The 21547-nt window shown below is 37.1% G+C and overlaps 1 protein-coding gene across 3 annotated transcripts in view; it reads left to right on the forward strand.

The window, feature by feature from the left end:
- The window catches only part of GRB14 (growth factor receptor bound protein 14), a 58241-nt gene extending 43892 nt beyond the window's left edge, over nucleotides 1–14349 (forward strand). For 2 of the 3 annotated variants that reach the window (XM_077181488.1, XM_077181490.1), the window contains 9 exons: nucleotides 1078–1215; nucleotides 2273–2383; nucleotides 2573–2668; nucleotides 3236–3316; nucleotides 5576–5692; nucleotides 5812–5869; nucleotides 5962–6049; nucleotides 9638–9731; nucleotides 13643–14349. In XM_077181488.1, the coding sequence (XP_077037603.1) occupies nucleotides 1078–1215; nucleotides 2273–2383; nucleotides 2573–2668; nucleotides 3236–3316; nucleotides 5576–5692; nucleotides 5812–5869; nucleotides 5962–6049; nucleotides 9638–9731; nucleotides 13643–13789 (930 nt within the window). In that variant the 3' untranslated portion in view covers nucleotides 13790–14349. The remainder of the gene's footprint in view (nucleotides 1–1077; nucleotides 1216–2272; nucleotides 2384–2572; nucleotides 2669–3235; nucleotides 3317–5575; nucleotides 5693–5811; nucleotides 5870–5961; nucleotides 6050–9637; nucleotides 9732–13642) is intronic. The other variant, XM_077181489.1, reaches the window with a different exon arrangement.
- Nucleotides 14350–21547: the final 7198 nt, after the last annotated feature.

A 21547-nucleotide genomic window follows, 5' to 3' on the forward strand; every position in this document is an offset into this window, starting at 1 on the left:
ACTGGCCAGTGCATCTCTTGCCTTGTAATCTGTTGTTTCACTCCTCAAATAAGATTTTCTGGAAATAGAAGTGTGTAGGAGGAAAATTCAGCAATGAAAACTGCAGATATCGACCAGAAAATCCTTTGTGCTATACCTCTATGCAAGCCTTGACAGAATTTATGATACCACAGACCAGTCCTGGAGCAAGGTTTCTAGAAGAGCTCAAAAATAACAGTTTCTGTGGCATATACAGAAATAGAAGAATTCTGGGTTAATATGTTTAGAGTCAGTTCTGAGTAGTGTTATTGGAAGAAGAGTGATAAAAATGAATGCATTACATGGAATTAGGGTAAAGTTAATGTGGTTGCTCACTTTTAGTAGGTACTTTTGCAGCAAGACTGAGTAGACCTGTCAAAGCCTCAGCAAGATAAGAGCTGTTTTGCACTCTGATAATGTCTGATGAAATGGCTGAAGAGAAGTCATAGAATATTCTGAGTAGAGGCAAGAGCTGTCTTAGGGACTGGCCCAGTCTCTCTGGTTTTGGTTCAACTAAAGCTCCTCCTGAAGCACCTTTTGGGGCAGAGCCCTTTCTTCCCTACTTCTGAAAATGCTAATATCTACCTGACCTGCATGGTTTTGCAATTCAGAGTTTGTGGTTTGCTGAATTAATTTTAACTCAGGTCACTTAATTTCTCTGGTTTGTAACGTGGCGGATGAAGAGGGGGGACGTAATTTTTTTCTTTTGTTGTTAGCACTGATTAGCAGTTTTATATAAATAGGGTCTGAGGCATGGGATCAGTACTTCTTACACTAGTTTAGTTGCAGAAGTTCACATACTGCAGAAGTAATGCTCTCATTTCAAACCATATGGTTCCATATAAATATGTAACTTGCTTAGCATACCTTGGAGTTATGTAACATTCTTACATGCCTTAAATGAGAAGTGCTGTTGATGAGATTGGATGTGATCATAACTGAATTACTGTGGTGTGATAGTGTATTTAGGAGTTATTCCCCTAAGCCCTGAGTATGTTAATGAAACACAAAGCTGATTTCTGAGAAAAAGAAAAATGCATGTCTGATACTTTCTTTCAGATGTTCCTTAGCTCCAGCACGTATCCTGAGATTCATGGTTATTTGCATGCAAAGGAGCAGGGGAAAAAATCATGGAAAAAACTATACTTTCTTTTGAGAAGATCTGGCCTTTATTTTTCCACTAAAGGTACATCTAAGGTAAGGGGGAGAAAAAAAGACAGAGAGCAAGAACTGTGAAGTCAGAGCAAATATGTATGTATTTATCATTTTTTGTAATAATAACAACCAAAATTTATAACCAAATAATTAAACTTAGAGTGATAAAAAAAGAAAAAATAAATCTAGTTATTATAGATAAAATCTAGAGAGATATGGAGATACAAAACTGGGAAGGTGTTGTCTTAGAAACTCTGGTTTCTTTTTACCTGATAAGTTTGCTTCATTCTGATTGGTATTTCTCATAACAACGTACCCTGTTAAAACAAATTGTCAAATACTAGTTAAATTTCTGAAGTATAAGTAGATGTTCTGAAAAGTGGATATAGATAGTAATTAATTATATAAAATAATAATTTCTACAGATAAATTTGGGAATTCTCAAAATTTGTCACTGGACAGTTTTTCATTCTACTAGTTCAAATTTTTGGTGGTGGTACTTTAAGCCTTATCATATTAAGCATTGGAGTTGAGAAACCTTTTACATAAACTACCCAAACCAATGTTTATTCACGTTTTGGATTTTCTGTAATTACCTGCCAAAGTTTTCATTGAGCTGGTTTGTGTCCTTTGGCAAATTTCTTTTGTTTCCTTCCTTGACATAATTAACTTAGTGGAGAGAGATAATGGTTAGAAATGGTACTGGGCAATAATTATAACAGTATGTTGTTTTTCAGTTTATGAAAGATTATTTTGTTTTGATGTTTGAAATGCATACTGCTCTCAAAACTTGCCTCCTACTCTAATTTTATTATTGCTTGAATCTAGTGGAAGTTTTCTCAGAAATTACGTAACTTTTAGTCTGGGGTTTTTTTCCCCTCTAGAAGAATAAACTCTTTAACTGATTTGATTTCTTTTTCCTCTGCATTATGAAATGAATATTGAGTTGCCTCTTTTTAGACTTCATGATATCATGTTTGAAACTGCAGTTTGTAAGACTGTGTTTTGGAACAGGATAACTACTGTATTCTTCCAAGTTTCTTATCTGGAGAGGCTGGCTAAAAGTAGTCTAACGGTATTACATTACTTTTCTTTTTAGGAGCCAAGGCATCTGCAGTTTTTCTGTGAATTCAGCAATAGTGATATGTACATATCTTTAACAGGCAAAAAGATTTCTGGAGCACCAACAAACTATGGATTCTGCTTTAAGGTACAAGCTTATTATTCTGATACATATTAAAGCAAGCCACAGTTTTTAGGTAAGCTTAAGTTTCTTTAAGGCTTTGAAAGCAATATTCAGCTGTCTATTATAAAATAGGAGAATTAGTGGCTTTTATTTCAACAGGTATTATCTTCAAGATATGCTTTAATGCTAAAAAAATGTGCTGTGGCCTTCTAGCCTAACAAATCAGGAGGAACCAGAGACCTGAAACAGCTCTGTGCAGATGATGAACAAAGTAGGACCTGTTGGATGACAGCAATTAGGTTACTCAAGGTAATTTTTCTGTGTAGAGTTAACTTCTTGCTTAAGTGTGCTATGTGATATTTTGATGCTGTGAGTAGAGAAGTAACATCATTTTAGGTTCCCATGCAATAGCAGTATCAATTTGTACTTCGAAATCTTTTTTTTTTCCATCCCTACAAGAAGAGAGTTCAAATCCTGAAATCATTTTAAGGGGTGGAATGATGCCTCAGTCCTGAAAATATTTAACATTAAGCATATGTTTCTGTGTAACCATGTTGAATTCATGTGAGATTGCTGAGTAATGTGGAACAAAGCAACAAGAATACACAACAAGGGAACTTTAATGTTTTTAAAATGTGACTGTGACAAAATATGAACAGGCCAGTTGGTGTATTAAATGAGTAGTATTTAATGCAAAGTGTACATTTACAAAGGCAGCAGCAACAGTGATGATGTACATTTCCTTAGCCTAACAGCTTTTCTCCCTGGTTTTTAATGGTAAAAAAAGGCGTGTGCTATCTTTTTCATCTGGAAAAAAACCTTACTTGGCTTAGGTTTATAATTTAAAATGCTAACCATGTTATTTTCTGGTTTTAGTATGGGATGCAGCTGTATCAGAATTACATGCAACCATATCAAGGTAGAAGTGGCTGCAGCCCTTTGACTATAACACCTATGGTATGTCCCACAGTAGCTCCATGAATAAATACATGTTTCTGCCATTGTGCTCTTTTCAAGTAACTTGTGTCAGTTACACTACTGACCTGCTCCTTCAAAACCTTGCATGTGCCAACGCTTGCCGAAATATTTAGGGCTGACAGGATTGACTAGAGAGCTAATTAATTAACTTCCTTTCTTAGAACAAATGAGTTAAAAGGTTTTGTAAAATCTCCAGTATTTTTGGAATTCATTGGCTTATTGCTGTTGAATGGGAAGAAGATTTTGAAAAGAAAGCAGCAGGACCATAAATGCATTAAAAGAGAAGCAAAGTGTTTAAGGTTACACATGCTGATGAAAAAGAAGACTGTAACAAATCCTTTTTGGTATATTTCCTCTTTTAATTTTTTTAAAAAAATATAAAATATTAAGTACTTGAGATGAATTTGAGCTGGTGTAATACTGACTAGACTTTGGGGGAAAACCATAATTTGGCAGATTTATCCTGTTTTGGAGAAAAGCAGCCTATACAAGGCATCGTGTCCTTCTTCACAGTAGGATAGTTTGGATTGGATGAGGTTGTCCATTTCTTTATATCTTACATTATCCCAGCTCTTTATGAGTCATTTGATTTCAGACTTTTTCATGGATGATTTATATCCCTTTTATGTTTTGTTTTTGGCTAAATTGGATAAAAATTACTTATTGCTGAGATCTGTGACAATGATTTTATAGTGATTTCTTTTTAGCTTTTATTATAGTTCTTGCTGATAAAATGCCTAAAAAATGCGTTTGCTATCACAGGTATTCACAAACATAGTTTTCAGTGATCTTGCTAATAAGCATGGCTTATTAAGCATGTGCTTAATATGCTGCCTGTGCCTTAGTTTGTGTTCTGTGAAGCTACTGCAATAGCCAGCTGCTGCTCTTGTGATGGATCAGGGAGCCACTACTGAATGTCTCCTCTTTCACTGTTGTGTGCATTTTAGCTCCTATAGCTTCTAACAGGCAGAATCTATCCCCACTGCTAACAATGGCATTGTTTTTCTACTCGTGTATAATTCGGGAATAAAACAGCAAATTGAATAATCAAGGATTAAGCGCACACGCTAATGAACGTACTTCCTAAGTATGTGGAGCCACTTCCATGTTTCACATTCCTTCATTTCTCAACCATGTCAGCTACAGAGAGTTCTCTCCACCCTGCTAGAGGCAAACATTTTCTCTTAATTTGCCCTTAATTTTTTACTTTTGCAAAGTTCTTTACAGGTTACAGTCACTAAGATAGACCTTAGTCTACAGTGTACAGTGAACTGCAGAATTGCTGTCTTCCATTTTTAGTTATATTCATGATTGCAACCAAGCAAAAAAAAAAAAAAAATAAAACAAAAACAAAAAAAACCCACCAAAACCCCCAAAAAACCAGAGCTGCTCTGGTTTTGGACTGGGAAGCTTTGCTAACCCTACAGAAATCTGGCCTCTTGTGTCCAGATGTTGCTTTAACCTATAGATTGCTCTTTTCTTTATTAGATATTCCAGTGCCTGCCAACATTTGAGCCATCACAATTCTTATAAAACCTGATTGTGTAAACCTTGGTTTCTGAGAAACATTTTGGTGATTTTTAGGACTGTTTTGTCAAACCTCAATGTTCTTATTCAGTTGTTACAAAATTGATCTTCACTGAGAAAAAAAAAAACACAAGGATTTTTTTGTAACAGATGCTGCAGTTATTGAGTCTGTGATTACAGTTAGAAGTGATGTATTAAAATAGAAGTTATACTCCATAGAAATTGCTGCTTTCAATGCTTAAATATGGTAAACTGAATGAAAATTCATGTAGCAAATATATAAATCTGACATATTTCTAATGAAATATTTTTAATTTTTTTAATTGGATCATTATGCATAATAATTTTGTATTTTACCTTTTTTCCCCTGTTACTTGGACATCTTAATAACAGTTTCCTGACGTGTTTTGACATGGAAAGGGCTAGTTATAGTTAAAAATATAAATACAGTTTATGGTAAAGTGATATATTTGTCATCCATTGCAGTAATGCAAAAAGATGGTCTGTCCAGCCAGACTGTAAAATTGAGCTTTGCAGCAGCATACTGGAATTATAAGTGCTCCCTAGGGTAAAATGAGTTTGGCTCTGATGAGAAACACTGCCAATACTTGAAATATCACTTACAAAACATAATGTTTTCTCAGAAGCTTGCTTTTAAATGATGGATCTTGTAAAAAGTGAGCAAACTAAATTTATTTTTCTTTGTTGCAGAGAAGCATTTCAGAAAATTCTTTAGTAGCAATGGATTTCTCAGGACACAGAAGCAGAATTATAGAAAATCCAACAGAAGCCCTTTCAGTTGCAGTTGAAGAAGGATTAGCATGGCGGGTATAAATACCTTTGATTTATCAGAATAGTATTTTCTGGTTTGGTGGGGTTTATTTTTGTTTGTTTGTGTTTTTAACAAACGAGCTTTGAAGTCACATTTTTGCTTCTCTCTCATACAGAGGAGAGGGTGTCTCCGACTCAACTCACATGGTAGTCCTATTGCCATGTCTAATATGGGTATGTGTGAGTTAATTCCTTGCCAGAGAAATGCAATAACTGGTTCTTTCAATAAAGGGAGAATGTTTTTTCACTGATCTTTTTTTCTACAGCTATACACAGATCTCAGTCATGGTTTCATCATAAAATCTCTAGAGAAGAGGCTCAGAGACTTATTTTGCAGCATGGACTTGTAGATGGGTAAGTTAATTCTTTACATAACTTCTTTGAGAAGTTTCTAGCCAACACCTCCTGTTTTCATGTGCCTCTTTCTGGGGGGAGGTGGGGCAAGCAGTTTGCACTTGCCTAATAGCAATAAAAGTTCTTTTATATAAGGCTATCTGGGGATCAGTTGGTTCCTATTTTATATCATTTGGAAACCATGAAGTGGTGATCTAGGACTTAGATTCTGTCACTGACTGATTACTTGTGTCCGTTCAGAGCCAAGCACTAGAGCTGTGTCTTTGCACAGGATTCTCTGGAGCTGTCAGCCTTGGCACCACTCTTTTGTATCTCTGTTAGTGATGAAAGAGTGAAAGAAAGCCTGAAAACATCAATTCTAAGATGAACTGTGCTGGGACAGACATTGAAAAAAAGTATGCTTTTTTCTCATTAATTGACTAAGAATTGTGTCATCCTTTAATAGTAAACAATAAATGTTAGAATAAGACTGTAATTTTTCTTATATTTTGTTTAAATATTAACTTTAAAAAATGACAAAGCAAGTAGGCCTTTTATGTTCAACTCCTCCTGCTTTTCATTCCTGCAGTTTTATCCTTAGTCCTGTATTAAGTGTAAACTTGGGCCTCCTTCATTCAATGAGTAATTCCATAAAAATCTGTTTCCTTGAGTCTGTTTCCAGTTAGGTACCTGGATCATCAGATTGCTGGTTAAATTCCTTCAGTTTTAGATTAAGTATGTTGTAATATTGTTTTCTACATCTACAAAAAGGGCTCCAGGAAAAAAAAAAGTGAAGGGAAGGAAAGAGAGACAAACTCAGCACAGGGATGATTAATTGGACTTCCACTTTTGTATTTTTTTTAAATTTCTGGGGTCTTGTTCTGTGCTCTGCATTTATTTTTGCGCTTGTTAGAAGAGTGAGACAGGACATGGAGATGAATCCAACATATATTTCTGAACAGGATGTCAGTCTAGGCCTGATGCATCTTTCAGTGTATTTCTTACACACAAACTGAAATGAGAAAGTGAATACCTTGCTAGCATTGGTTTAGTACATTGTTGTTTATGTTATATTCTTGGAGCCATTCATAGCTGTGCAGTGGGATTTTGAGGAGGATGAAACTTTTGTGTGGACTATCTAGAATTATTTAGAACAGTGGTAGTAGGAGTGCTCATATGCTGTCAGATACATATTCAGTAGTTACAATGAAGTAATGAACACATGACATCATGTGACATCATTTTGATGAGCTGAAAGCATGAATTATCACCAGAAATGCAGCCATTTTTTATAGGAAAAATAAGACTTTAGTTTCTGGGAGAAAGGGCCGAGAAAATAATCCATATTGACCCTTTTAAGGTGATCCTGAGCAAGTAGTTCTCATGTATATATGACAAGGGAATAGGGCCTCTGTAATACTGTATGTACCAACAAATATGTTTTTCATGATGGCTTTTAGAAGACCAGCAGGCAGTTATATAAACTAGCTACAGTAGTTCTAGAATTTGGATAGCCCAATAACAGAATTAGGGACAGCAACAATCTTTAGGCATGTTATGAAGGAAGAAAGTTTTTGGATCTGGTGTTAAACCAACTTTCTTAAAAAAGTTCACATGGTAATATTGTAGATTTTGTATTTTACCCCCTAAAGTATATTTGAAGACTTTTCAGTGATAAATGGTTGATGAAAGGGATAAGAGCATTACCAAAAGGCCCATGAAAAAGTCCAGCTCGTCATTCAGAGAAGTTCATGAGGGAGAAGTTGACTGGAGTCATCCAGCATGTCTAAAAAGCTCTTTGCAGCTAACATTTCTGAGATTCTGTGAACTACAGTCCTTTTGTCATCACAAAAATTTTAACGGTTCTTTGACAACTAAAATAGGTAAAGTAGGTAATTGTGATTATTTTAGAAAATAATGAAGATCTTTTTATCTGAAGGAGAAGAAATGTTCCTTATATTTGTGATAAAACTAGGAAAGAAGTAAGAAAATGTACTTTAAAAGAACTGATGAATGAGAACCAATAAAAGTGATTACATTATGTATCATTAAATGTGGATCCTAGTAACTGGGAATAGAGACCCCGTGTTGGATATCTACAAAGTGGCACATTCCTATAGTGTCATTTTTCTGAAAAAAATGAAGTGCCCGTCATCGATGACAAACACATAAAGTATGGCAGTTAGTGCAGAGGATGTGTGAGCGCTGCGAGCAGTGCCGTTCGTGTCCCGGGAGGGTGAGAGCCCGCTAGGTGGTGGGAGCGAGCCGGTCTGAGCGGAGCCCGCGCTGCCGGCTCTCCCGCTGCCCCTGCCGTGCCGAGCCGGGCCGGGCCGGGCCGGGCCGAGCCGAGCGCTGGGCTGGCAGCAGCCCTCGGGAGGAGCTGCATCGGTAACGGGGCACAGGCATTTTGACAGAAACGGTAATGAGCATGGACTCCAAGTTTCTTAATTCCAGGAATTTTATTACTATGTAAAAACAGAACTCTTAAAAACTTTGAGAATGAAATTAATACTTTGAATCCATGCTGGAAGTCAGTGAAAATCCACTGCAGACCTTTGGCTGGTTTTTTTCCCCTTGAAATTCTTTCTTTTCATGTAGTAGCCGGACTCTCATTTCTGGTGTGTGGTGGGGCAAACAGTTAGGATTAGGTGGTCACTAATGCTCACTTGATTGAAACCTGCAAGTCCATTTTGCCCATTTCTTTTCTCTCCTGAAAGAGGAGCATGCTTGCCAGTGGCTGTCCCTCCATTTCCCTTCTTTGATGTATTAGTCAGCTATATCTGTTCCAGACCTGCTCAGTACAAGCAGTTCAGACTCTCTCCACTCCAAAGCTATCTACCAGGTTCCTCCCTGTCCTCCAGACTGTTCTCTGCCAATATTCCAAGCCAGGTGATACAGTGAAAACTGTCTCATGCTGGTAATCATCCCTTGTCTTTACCAAATCATTCTACCAGGGCTATGGCAAAGTTGTGTTTGTCCATGTTCTGGTTGGAATAAGTTATCAGTGAATTTTAGTTGCAGTGGCACTGTTGGCCATTCAGAGTGTCATGATTTGAATAATCATTCCATAAAGCAAGCAGAGTGTAGCTTGTTGTTGGGAATTTTGCTGCTGTGCAGAAATGAGAGTGCATTTATGAAGATTGGCCAGATGTGAAGAACATTCTGGTGTGCCTTGCATTACCTTTTCTGTAAAATTCCTGTTGAACTACTTTTTGAATTTTACTTAAAATGCTTGTGATTTAGAAAATTCAAATTTTCTCTAGTCAGAGTCCAAGGAAAAATTTTGTTCAAAGCACAAACTTTGAGGGTGCTTTTCTGTCTGAAGAAATGTATTGTAATTCTATGCAGTGTAAAAACTGACGCCTACAGTGTCATTTATTCTGAGAATGCATGTTTTTCACATAATAGACAAGGTGAAGAAGAACTTAAGAGAAAGTATTCCCAGTGACACATTCGTAGAGAAATACTGATTAAAAGCCTAACTTATATAATTGATATTATTTATGCTTTTCACTAATACTTGCTGTAATGAATTTAGAACAGTTTTAACTGGATGTTTATAAAAGGCTTTCAAAGTTTCTTACTTTGAAACTTTTTGATCTCTTTTAGGGTATTCCTGGTACGCGATAGCCAAAGTAACCCCAAAACATTTGTATTGTCACTGAGTCATGGATTAAAAATAAAACATTTTCAAATTGTACCAGTAAGTAAGTTTTTTCACTTTATATATGGAGTTTTAAAACCAAAAAATTGAAGAACTGTGGTAGAATATGGACGGATTTTTTTCTTCTTTTGTTGTTTTATGGAAGATGTAAACATCATACCTGTATCACTTAATATAACTTGTATTCTTTAGTAGAGTTGAATGTTTTTGAGCTTTGCTGTTTGATTTGTTCTAAAGCTTGACTAATATTACGAAATCTTAAAAAGTTTCTTGAAAAACTAAACAAATCTGTTTCAACTGGAATAGAAGGAACCCTGATGGCATGAAAATCATGTGTTAAGAGAGTTCATGTTTCTTTTTACTTTTCAGTATGTACACAATTTCTAAGTCATCTGTTTTGGACTGCCTCCATCATGTGTCCATATCTCACTGAGTCTTCTGTTAAGGTTATTTTCAATATTTGTAGTCAGACATATTTTGTTGACCTCTCTTGTTACTGTGGTATATTCAGAGGAACAAAAAAAAAATCATTATTTAGTCCAGCTGCTTTATAGGTAAGCTGTAAGTTACGAAGCTGAAATCATATTTCTGTTAGTTTTCATTGAACATACTGTCCAGTTATCCTGAGAGAATGATTAGCCATCCTCATTGCTTCCACTCTCTCACAAGGTGGTTTATGTGGATTTCTTTACGTGCTACATCTCTTGAATTGAGAAATACTTGAGCATTTTGTGTTTTGGCCACAGATGCTTGACATAACTGAGCAGACCCAGAGCTTTTTTATCTCTCTTTACAAGAACCTTTCTTCCAGACCGGATAATACTCTAGCTTCCATGTATCTTCCTGCTGAAGTTTCTAGCAGATTCTGCTGTTTCTCAGTAGAAATTACTGGCACTATTTTTTTTTTTTCTTTATCTGTTGATTCTCTCTGATCATTCACCAAATTTCTGTATGCCTTACCTAGGGCTTGTAGCTAATATTCTCTACTAAAAAAAGTTCATGTAGAATAAAATTGAAGCATTATTTGAGAGGAGGAAAGAAGTTGATCAGATTGCCTATAAGAATTGTCCAGGATTTTGTTGTGTTTAGGTACAGAATATGGAGGATTCCTTTATCCAAAAGTGATAATTGGACTGGATCCCATGGGATCATCAACATATAGTCCTTGATAAGAATCCCAGGTGTAAGATCTCTGTGCATTCATTGACTGTAGTCACTTGTATTTACTTTGGTGTAATTGTTGTGTGGTTTAGAAAACCTTCTAAACCCCATACAAAAAGTATATGATTCTAGTTCATTGGGATGTCCTTTAACTCTCAAATTGAAGAGACCACTTTCCCTTTCCCTATCAGGAAACAGACCCTGTCTTCTCTAAGTGCAGGTGTAGCAGGACGCTGCAGTTATCTTCAGTTTCCTCCAAGATGGACGATTCTCTTCTCTTCATGAGAATGTGCTAAAACCTTGCTCTCCTGTTGTGGAATCTTTGGATGAATCAGGAATTCTTAGTTTTGATGTAGTTGTCTACAGACTTGGGTCACATTTCCCATGCTGTTCATCAAGAAGATCTGTATCACTTCATTGCAAAACTTGACTTACTTGAAGGAAATGTTTTTGAATTGTTTTTTAACTAAAGCAATTTCTCCTATGATAGTAGCCAGAAAAAATAAATCATGATGAGAGCAGCTTAATCCAGACAGAATGTGTCAGCATGGAAGCTGTTGTCCCCCAAATATTGGCATGTTCCTTTCTGTCAGTTTCTGGTTGCATTCAGTACCCTCATTGCATTCGCAATACCCTGACTTAAATGCGCTCTGGTTTTGCTGGAATGGTGCTATTTAAAGATTTCAGAAAATTGTTCTTTAAGGGAGGAAGGGTTTTGGTTCCAGTTGCTGCTGATCTAAATGAAGTGATCATTTTCTAAGAAACAAGGCATTTTATATTACTGTAGTAAAGTCATAGCTTATTAGTTGAAGATCAAGGTTACCTCTTTGAATTTCAAATGCTACTGTTCTAAACACCTGTTTCCAGCCATTCTGAAGGCAAACTTTCTTACTAAATGTAAACAAATAAATGTAATTTACAAAGCCTCTTTACACAGTAAAAACAATCCAATCCCTAGATGACTTATTTTTCTCTTGTATTTTAGGTTGCTTCAGGTTATGCTGCACTTAAAAATGTCCCCTTTTAGATAGGGTATGCAGCTTGCTAGTTCATGCCTCAGCCATATAAACAGGTGCCTTGTGTTAACATTGGCAACCTGTGCAACAGGTATTGCAGGGGGGTAGTTGGGAATTGATTGTAAAAAGTTCAGAAGGAAAACTTTGGGATACATTTGGGATCCTGTACTGTGAAAATTGGAGAGCTTGTTAGTTTAAAGGTATTTTTCTGCCTTTACACTCTGAGCTGATGCAAGTTCATTTAAATGGATTCTATCCTGAAATTTCATTCATATGAAGGATGAAGAGTTGATATACAGTTCTGGGACTGTCTTTTTCTAATAAATGTTTTCTCATAATAGGCTTCTTAGCTTGCAGAAGATGCGAGGTTCTTGAGCAACACAACTTTGATATGGGTTTTTGCTTTGCAAAATATTGATAGCTTTAAAATTAGCAATCTGTCTGGTATTCATTTCAAGGAATTAACTTATTAGGATCATAACAGACATTTGAATTGTTAACTCTTCTTGCCTGCAGTGTGTTGGCAGGAAAATTGCATGCATAAAGAAAGTCCAATGAATGATAATCCATTTTCAGGTTTTTGGCTGGAGCACAGGAGTTCACACATTCTCACATTGGTAATTCCTTAACTAGCAGAGTTTGACCTGGTTTGACCAAAGTCTGAGAATAAAGAAATTACAAACTACTTCCAGTCATAGTAGAAAGGGGTAGAATAATCCAGGAGTCATAAGCAGTTCAACAGCTGCTTCAGATAAAACTTCTTAATTACAGGTAAGACAGCTAATTATATCTTCTCCTTTCCCCTGTATTCAAGTAGGGTAGCTGCATCTTTCCCTAGCACACCATCTGCTACTCCGTGCTAGCCCTACTTCAGGATCCTCTGTTCAATACTCTTTCAATCTTGTATCTCTTTTCCCTTTTCTTTTTAAAAATAGTTTGAATAGATTTTTTCACCCTTTATTTACATGAATACCAATTAGTCACTATTTCACTAATCCTCTTGATATTAGACATATCAGCAGTAGAGGAACTAAATCAAGGAATTATGTAGTCAGCAGTGCAGTACAAATTGTGCAAGAGCTAACATTTAGTAACTTAGAAGAGGGAAATAGTGATTGTAAATTTTTAAGCATCAAAAGGAATCTTTCAAGGTATCTGTTGAAGTTTCTTCTTTCTCTTCTATATCTGTGCTAATACATGTTTGGAGCTGCAGCAATTCTTCCCCCTACAACAAAGAAGTGCTGGAGCAAGCATGTCACTCGTGTGATGGGTAGTGTCTTGTGTAGCTAATAGTACCCAGCACACCACTGCACTAGTGTGTAGCCTCATCACACCTTACAAAAGTGAAAGAAAACAATGGAAATGAACGGAGAAAAGGTTGAAATTTATGAGTGACTTCAAACTTGGTTTCTTCATGTTCCTCTGTAAGAACTCAGGGTTGGTATTAACCCCAGCTGTAATTTCAAAGCAAAGGCATGAAGTAGTATTGTCAATGCAGAAAGAGTATTCCTATTCTTATTTAACTGTTCTTTTTAGGTGTGTACTTGAAGTCAAATAATACATTATCTTCCTATTGGTCTTTTTAACAAAAAAAATCTTAAAATCTTTTCTTTAAGATGTGTAAATGATCACTGTATTTTTTCTGCTCACCGTAGTTGTAAGATTATGAATATGTTGGTAAGTTGAGAACACTTCTCAAACAAGTATTCAGGTCAGAAAAAAATACCGTAGCAAAAGAAGATTTTATTGAATCTTGTTTTTCCATTTTTACAGTTGGAAGATGATGGGAAGCTATTCTATACCCTCGATGATGGTCATACCAGATTTACTGATCTCATCCAGCTAGTGGAATTCTATCAACTTAATAAAGGAGTCCTGCCTTGCAAGTTAAAACACTATTGTGCACGGATTGCTCTTTAACCAAAGCATTTGTTGTTTCATCAGAGGGAAAGGAAGATGCTAGTATACTTTTTCCCCCAAAGGCAATTTGTATAGCAAAAAAAGGGGGGAAATCCATTGCATTGTAAAGATTCTATGTTTAAGCTGCAAAAAAAAAAGATTAATTTATATTCTATGTAGATAAGAACTTTGCTTTGTGATTGTCACAGCAAAATTAACTTTATGGTTTTGAAAAACCATTTTTTCCTATGTAATTCTTTAGTGTTGTCTGGGACTTGCTGGGTTTTCTTTTCATCCGAAAACAGTTTTGAAAAATATTGTGTAACTCCTACAAAAATATAACTGAAGGAAGATCTTTGTTCTAAGGTTTAAAATTGACTTTTTTCTCTATAAATGTTTCTCATAATTTCTCTTCATCACATAAAAGAATAACATTTACTGTGGCAAGGATCAGAAGCTGAACTGCACATTTTATTTGTAAATAAAATGAATAAATATTTTGCACTATATTTTTGAATGCTACTTTGAGGATTATCATATCCAAAAAGTGAAAAATCATTAAAATCACTTATAACTGCTCAGTTGTATTGAGTTCTGCTATTCTTGTGGGATATTTTAAAGGATTTTTTTTTCTAATCTAATGACTAAATCTACATCTTCATACAGGGCTGGACTGTCACTTACTTGGCTGTGAAATGTATGAACATGCATAATTATTGTGTAGTGCATAATGTGGTTTAGTGTATACCTATAATCTCTGACACAAAGAGAGGCAGAAAGACCTGTTAAGTAGTGTGGATCTTTGCACAGTTGAGGGAGGAATCAATTTCAATTGCCCTAAAAATAAAAGTAATGCTATAATAGTTGTAAATTATCAATAATTTACAATACTTACAAATAAAGGTAAATCCGGTGGACTTTGCTGAAAACCTCATGAAAGTCTATTTGTAGTCAGTTCCTAGATTATTTTATTATTTATTATAAAATAAAAATGTCAGTTTAGCTACCAGTTAAGCAATCTTTCCAGATTATCAAGAGTCTAACATTCTGGCTAAAAAGTACTGTGCCAGTCCACCGAATCAAATTTTGCACCACAGCATTAGAATTAATTTTGGTATTTGTGTTTTGAAAGACAGTTGTATCCTTGAACAAAAACTCGAGTGCAGTGGGACTTGGGAAAGAGGCATCCCCATCCTAATGCTTTGGTATCCAAGAGATTTGATCTTGTTGAAAGGATTCAGGACATTGTCCTGGGTATCTTTACAAAGGGTAAAGGCCGGAGTGAAATCAGTTTTTGAAGATGGGCCATCACACTGAATCCAGCTCCCCCTTCCTGTGCTTGCTTGAGGTCCATGGCTGCCAGCCACAGCAGCTGCTCTGCTGCAGGAGGGGTGGGGAGAAGGTGAAGGAGGCCTGGGCCAGAGATGGAGCGCTGGGCCTTGAGGCACAGCGGAGCCGGGATGTGTCAGCTGCCAAGGTCATGGACATGGAGGCTTGAGAACAGTGTGGTAACTGTAGCCTGTGGTTTTGTTATTGTGTGTCTCTGGAAGGCAAGCATAATAACATAATACTGTGATACTTAATTTACCGACTTGATCCACACATCACTGACCTTTTCCTCTGGTATGCAAATGCAGTTTTTAAAGCTCATTAAAAAAGCAACTCTTCCTAATGTGTACCAAAGATGCAACATATGTGGTGCCTAAGCTCATTACATTAGGAAAGCTTTGTAAAAATCTTTACAGTCTAATAAATTTAACTCTTAAACCTCAAACATAATTTCAAATTGTACTTAAAAAATAATTTTAATTAAAACCTCTTCAGGTTTGGTTTAATAATGTGGTTACTTCTCAGGTAGTTTTATTTCAGATGTTGATGTAGAATAAGGAGAAACATTCTCTGCATCCCTTTTTTAAATCATCTCTTGACAAATGTCTATTGTCTATTGTAGTCCATTTCTACTTGGACATGTGAAAGCTTCGTAATTTTTATTTGTATTTATGTATTCATGCTTGGCAGAGAAGCCACCTGCTCAGTGACTGGAGTACCTGTCACATTTGGACCTATCAGAAAAGAAAAGAATGTAGGTATTATATCACACGGTGGAGAGACATCAACCATCAAGAAGCTTTGCCTGCTTTTTCAGTTTTTGTTTCACAAGTGAAATTGAAAAAAGCCAAAAAACAAAAAGAACCAAAATAATAATAATAAAAAGCCCAAGTAAAATCAAGTTTTGCTTAATGAGCATGGGATTTGAACATTTGAGCTGTCAAGTATTCAAAACTTTCTTATACTGCAAAGCGTTTCCTCCTGCATTTTGACAGCTCTCTTAATTAAAATCTAAACTGAAATGTTGCTGGGAATACATAATCAATTTTATATGCACTTTTATATGATGTGTATACCTTTTGTGGATTCTGTTGTTGTTTGTGACTATGCCAGAAAAAACCAAACCAGTAAAGCTAATAAAATCTAGTTTGCTGTTTAAATGACTTCACAGGCTACCTCCTTGTTTAAATATTACTCAAGAAACAAGGATGAAGGAGGTAGTCTTAATGTGTAAAAGCAAAAACCCAAACACCACCTGTCAAAACTCAAATATTCTGATATCCCAGACTTCTTCCTAAATGGTACAAGTGGTTGATATATGACTTTCAAGATCCTTGCTTGCCACCAGTCAGAACAAAACAGCAAGGAATTTCTATGAGATCAGCCAGGATATGTCTGACCATAAAGTTCTTTGGGGGTGTAGGCAATGCTATTTAGACAGAATTTCAGTGTGTTAATTGTCACTTCTAATTAGGAATACTACACTTTGGTGCCCACCTCCACAAAGAGAATTGGCTAATCAGGAGCTGTTAACAGCTCAGGAAGAAATCAGTACTATTTTGGGCAAGCCAGTCTATCTGTCTCCAACATTTGCTTCTCTACAAAATGTGGACAGTTTTATATCTACCTCACAGAATATTTATGGACTGCTTTTTAAGGAAAAACAAAACCCTAAAAAATCAACAAACAATAGAACAGTAGAAACTGGTGTTATTTGCAGAAGGTTTTTTAATACTTAAATGACACGTTTTTACCTTTACTTGATGCCAAAACACCTAGGTATAAAGCATAGTATTTGAAAAACTCTTCATGTTTTCTTCAGATTTAAAATTTTATGCTTCTCTGAGTGTTTATGTGTAGTGCACTGCCAGGAGGAGAGAACTGAGCTTGCCATGTAGGGGAACCAAAAGCAGTATAAGTGCACAAGCCTCGGTTGCTATCTGGGGTAATTAGCCCTGCAGGGGTATGCTCTGCGAGATGTGAGCTAGTGCAGAGATTGTGCTAAAGCTCAGCATTGTATTTGTTGGCATGCCCTTTGTGCCTTAGTTTCCAATCTAAAAATCTTCTTGGCTCAAAGGAGATTAATAGTTAATTCACTGCTGTTTCATAAGGAATATACATACACGGACAGAATTAAGGTTGCAGGGGCAGTATTAAGTGACATTTTTAAACTTCTGAGTGTTTTTACTTAACAATCTTATTAAGTCACTTGATGAATTTTTTGCAATATAGTGAGTCTTCGAGTCATCCAACTTAATGTTTTGAAGGAGAGCTTTAACCCATTAAATAAAAGAGGATTAGGTATGTAACTAACTACAAGTGGGATCTTGCAAGGATAATTGAATTTCTGTCAAATGTTGTCTGTTACAGCCTGGTTTAAGAATTGTAGCATTTTGTGCTTCCCTGGGGGTAGAATTATTCCATAGTGGGTTTGCAGTATCTCATTTTAAGTTAAAATCAGCTTATTTCAAGTGAATAGCCTTTTTTTTGTTGTTTAAAAGCTACTCATCTTCATCTAAACAGAACCCACTCATTCATCAATTAATTTTAACTGTTGAAACCTATTTATTAGCTGTGGCTCGCAGATCAATCTAGCATTTGTCTGTAAGAAATCTTATACGTAATTTTTGTTACCTTTATTTAATTAGTTTAGAAAAAGACAAATTTACAGCTTACATCAGCATTTCTGTTTGATTAGAAAAACAATTATTTTTATGACCATTCTGGAATTTCAGAGTACTATTCTAATACTCACACTGTAATGCATTCCATTTCTAATTTCAACTTTGTAGCCGAAATCATCGAAGATAGGACATACCCCATTACTTGAATATACTTGCAAGCTTTCAGAGGTTAAACACTTATGGTCTATGCATAATCAATGTGTATGGTAGTGCAATTAATGTTAACTTTAATGAAATGCATGAATATTTAAAACTTAATGAATCTGACTTTACAGCACGCTTTACAGCCTGGCTCACATATGTGAACAGTATTGACTGTTGGCCTCTGGATGTCAGCAGTGTATCACGAAATTCCTGCAATCAGCCACTGTTTTCATGCTTCCTCCCAGAAATATCTGTGACTTGTGGTCTCTGCACACCTCCAGAACACCCAGTGCTTTTTCCTCTTATAAATTATTCACTTACTCTGTACCAATTAGTTCTACCAGTTGCTAGGTTTGTTATCAAGTTAAGCTTCAAGACAAGAACCTGAACTCAATGAGTGATTAAAAATTTATTAGCAGAGATGATTAAATATGCAGATAGTCTGTGAAGCTTGTTCTTGAAACCATTATATTACCTTTTTAATACTAATGATTTGTATAATTAATTTTATAAAAGCCTGAAAGTCTTTTAAAAAAATTCAGAGTAGGACATAAAAGGGAAGAGATTAAATGCAGAGGAGGCAGTGAACCTGAGCATTAAAACAGCTCATTCACATGTATAGGCAATAAAGTGATTTCCTAACAGGAATAGTTTGTAGTTTTTCTTCCCCTCTGCTAAGTTGATTATTTTATTAATCTTTTAAGCAATTTGGGAAAACTCTTATCAACTAGTGAGTCATATATTCAAAATAGAACTTGATGTGATGAACACTGATAATACAGATGATTCCCCAAAACTTTACAATTACAACATTTAAGCACATGCTGGATTTAGGCATGTGATGAGCCCCAGGGCTTCCTCGGGAAGGAAAGTACAGGGGCATTAATGCCCACAGTGCCACTGGGCAGCGTGGCCAGCGCCAGGCGAAGCTCCTGAGGGATGGTTGCCCTCACGCCGTGTTCTGAGGGGTGGGCGGTGCGCAGGGCCCTGCGGCTGTGCCCGTGCCAGGCCTGGCTGGGGTGGGCAGCAGGGACTCCCTGGAGCCCGCTGGCAGAGGGAACAGCCTGCTGCTGGTGAACCTGCTGGGCTGGCTCAGGAGGTGGGCCTGTCCTCCTTTACAAGGGGGAAAGAAAATAAATGGCTTTACTGCCCCTTAAGGGAGTAGCTGGAGCAGAAGTCAGTCCTGGGGCCAGGCTTCTTGCCTTCCATGTTCCTGAGAGAAGCGAGCCCTCAAGGCAGTAGCTGTGGCTGTGGGGAGCTGATGCCAGCCAAGGGTGCTGACATGACACAGCTTTTGGCATCTGCTAGTATGTGCAGTGAGCAAGGTGTGAGCTGGTTTGTAGCACCTCTGTGAGAGGGCTCAGGAGGTAATGACACCTGGCCACACACTGGGAGCTGAAGCATGCCAGGGCTGTGAGGGAGGCTTTGGGGCGAGCTGTGAGCTGCCATCCCAGCAGGGCTGGCAGTGCTGGGTGAGGAGCACAACTCAGCACCCAGTTCTCTGTTCTCTCCCTCTCCTTCCATCTCTGCTTGGCACAGTGACACCAAAGGCCAGAGCTGGTGGCCCAGGCACACCACAGGAGCAAGGTGCTGCAGATGAGGCTTGAAGGAAGGTGAGGGCCTACCCCAGCTTCTCCTGGAGGGCCTGGACAAGGGGCGGAAGCTGCCCAACCTCCTGCAACCCCAGCAGCTGCCCATCAGTGAGGCTGATGAGCCCCACCTGCTGGAAATTGTCAGAGTTAGTAAGTTGCCCTTAAAAAAAAATATGTGTGAGCCGTGCTTGAGTAGGAAGTGTGTGCTGGGTTGAGGATGCTAGGAAAAGTGAGTAAAATTGATTATTTTTATTTTTTTAAAGACTGTGGCTTTGGGGTGGGAAAGGAAAATAATGACTGGAGGTTGTCATGCATTTGTTGTGTTGCCCCTTTTTGTTTTTCTCTCCTTTTTCTGAAGTAGGGTGCCTTTATTCTCAAGTGCTGAGCTCTGTGTAGCAGTGTTTAGGCCTGAGTTCCATGAAGTGCTGTTTGTGTTTCTAGGCCTGGCTGCAGAAGGCAGCACAACTGTAGCAAAGCCTTTACTGGAGTGAGACCCAACAATAGTGTTTGCATTGCTGTCCCCACTGAGCTTGCATAGCTAGGAGCTCACTGGGGAGGATAATTATAAGTAAAAAATGTTCTTTGGGTAAAATAGAAGGTGTGCCTCTTTGATGGTGTGACATTAACACTGTGACCTAGGGACTTCAGCAGAAGGCAGTCTTTGGGAAGCATTTCTGTAGTGCTCCCAGAGATGCATTGTACATGGATGTCCTTGCTCTGAGCTAACTCAAAACACCACTTTTGACAAAGATACTTCAGCTTCCCCTTCTAGTCTACCAGTCACCTGCTTGGGGACAGGGAAGGAGCAGATGAAAAAGTATTTGCTAGAGGAAGAATGTTGATAGAAAATTGTTGAGAGCATGTTGACCGAGGTTCTTCCTGCTTTTCTCCTTGTGGCTCAAGCTGAACAAAGAACGAGTGCTTAGTTCCCCATTCCTGAATATGGCATAGAATGCTGTGTGAGGTCATGAGTTTAGACTGGTTTTTAGTGTCAGTGAAAGCTTTCTAAAATGAAAAAAGTCCTTAAACTGAAGGAAATGAAATATATAATTTTAAATCCCTTTACAATATGGGAGAAAAAACACATGAAGCATTCACAGTTTGTGGGTTTGTTTTATTTTGTTGCTAATTTTTAGTTTGATGTGGTAATTTTTTAACAAAAAACTTGTTCCGCTAAATAGTGCAGAACTTTGCAACTGCCAAATCTGCAGCCTATACTAAATGTTCAAGTTCTGGGAAATAACTCATGGAAAAATGTCTTCTGATGATGGATGTGAGGTCAGCTATGCAAACTAAAATATTTTTTTCTCCAGCTATATGGTATAGGGCTGTGGTGCTCAGACCATATGCATAGCTAGTTATTTTTAGGCATTTAAGGAGAATGTAAAGGAGGTGATATGTGTGGGAGGATGGAAGGGTACTGAGAGAATTTTAAGAGATGCTAACACTTGGAACAACAATAGATATGCTATTGGAGTGATTTTTCCTAACCTGTACACATCATGTCTGGAAGGGTTTGCTTCAGTACTAAACAATTAGAAGTCCTCATTTTTTAAATGATGCATGTACATCTTTGTGTGCTGTGCCTAATGCTACAGATTTCTGTATGCCTAAGATAATGTGTGTAAGTGTTGGCAGGATCAGAGTCAAAAGATGTCAAAAATAACTTGGAGGGCTTGTGGAAATTTACAAAGTGTAATAAGGTGATATTTCAATTGGTGCTGAAGTGGAAATTGTAGCTGATATTATATTTAATGATGGACTGTGGTCACTGGGTTCACTGTGACTGAACAATATCCATCTCTATTTTTGAAGTAAATGAAGAGCAGTATATGAAGTTGAACTAAAAATTACGAATGTTTTTCTCTTGTACTTTGGTATTGCTCTTTATGCTTATTATCCTGCATTATGTGTGCATAAGAAAAAGAAACACTGAAAAACCCCAACCAAACCTCCCTCTTGCTGGCCCTGAGCATCCCATAAGGAAAGGATTTGCAGTAGGAATCTATATTTGAAATGGCCTTGGCCTT

Source organism: Agelaius phoeniceus, chromosome 7 (genome assembly GCF_051311805.1).
Source record: "Agelaius phoeniceus isolate bAgePho1 chromosome 7, bAgePho1.hap1, whole genome shotgun sequence".
NCBI lineage: Eukaryota > Metazoa > Chordata > Aves > Passeriformes > Icteridae > Agelaius > Agelaius phoeniceus.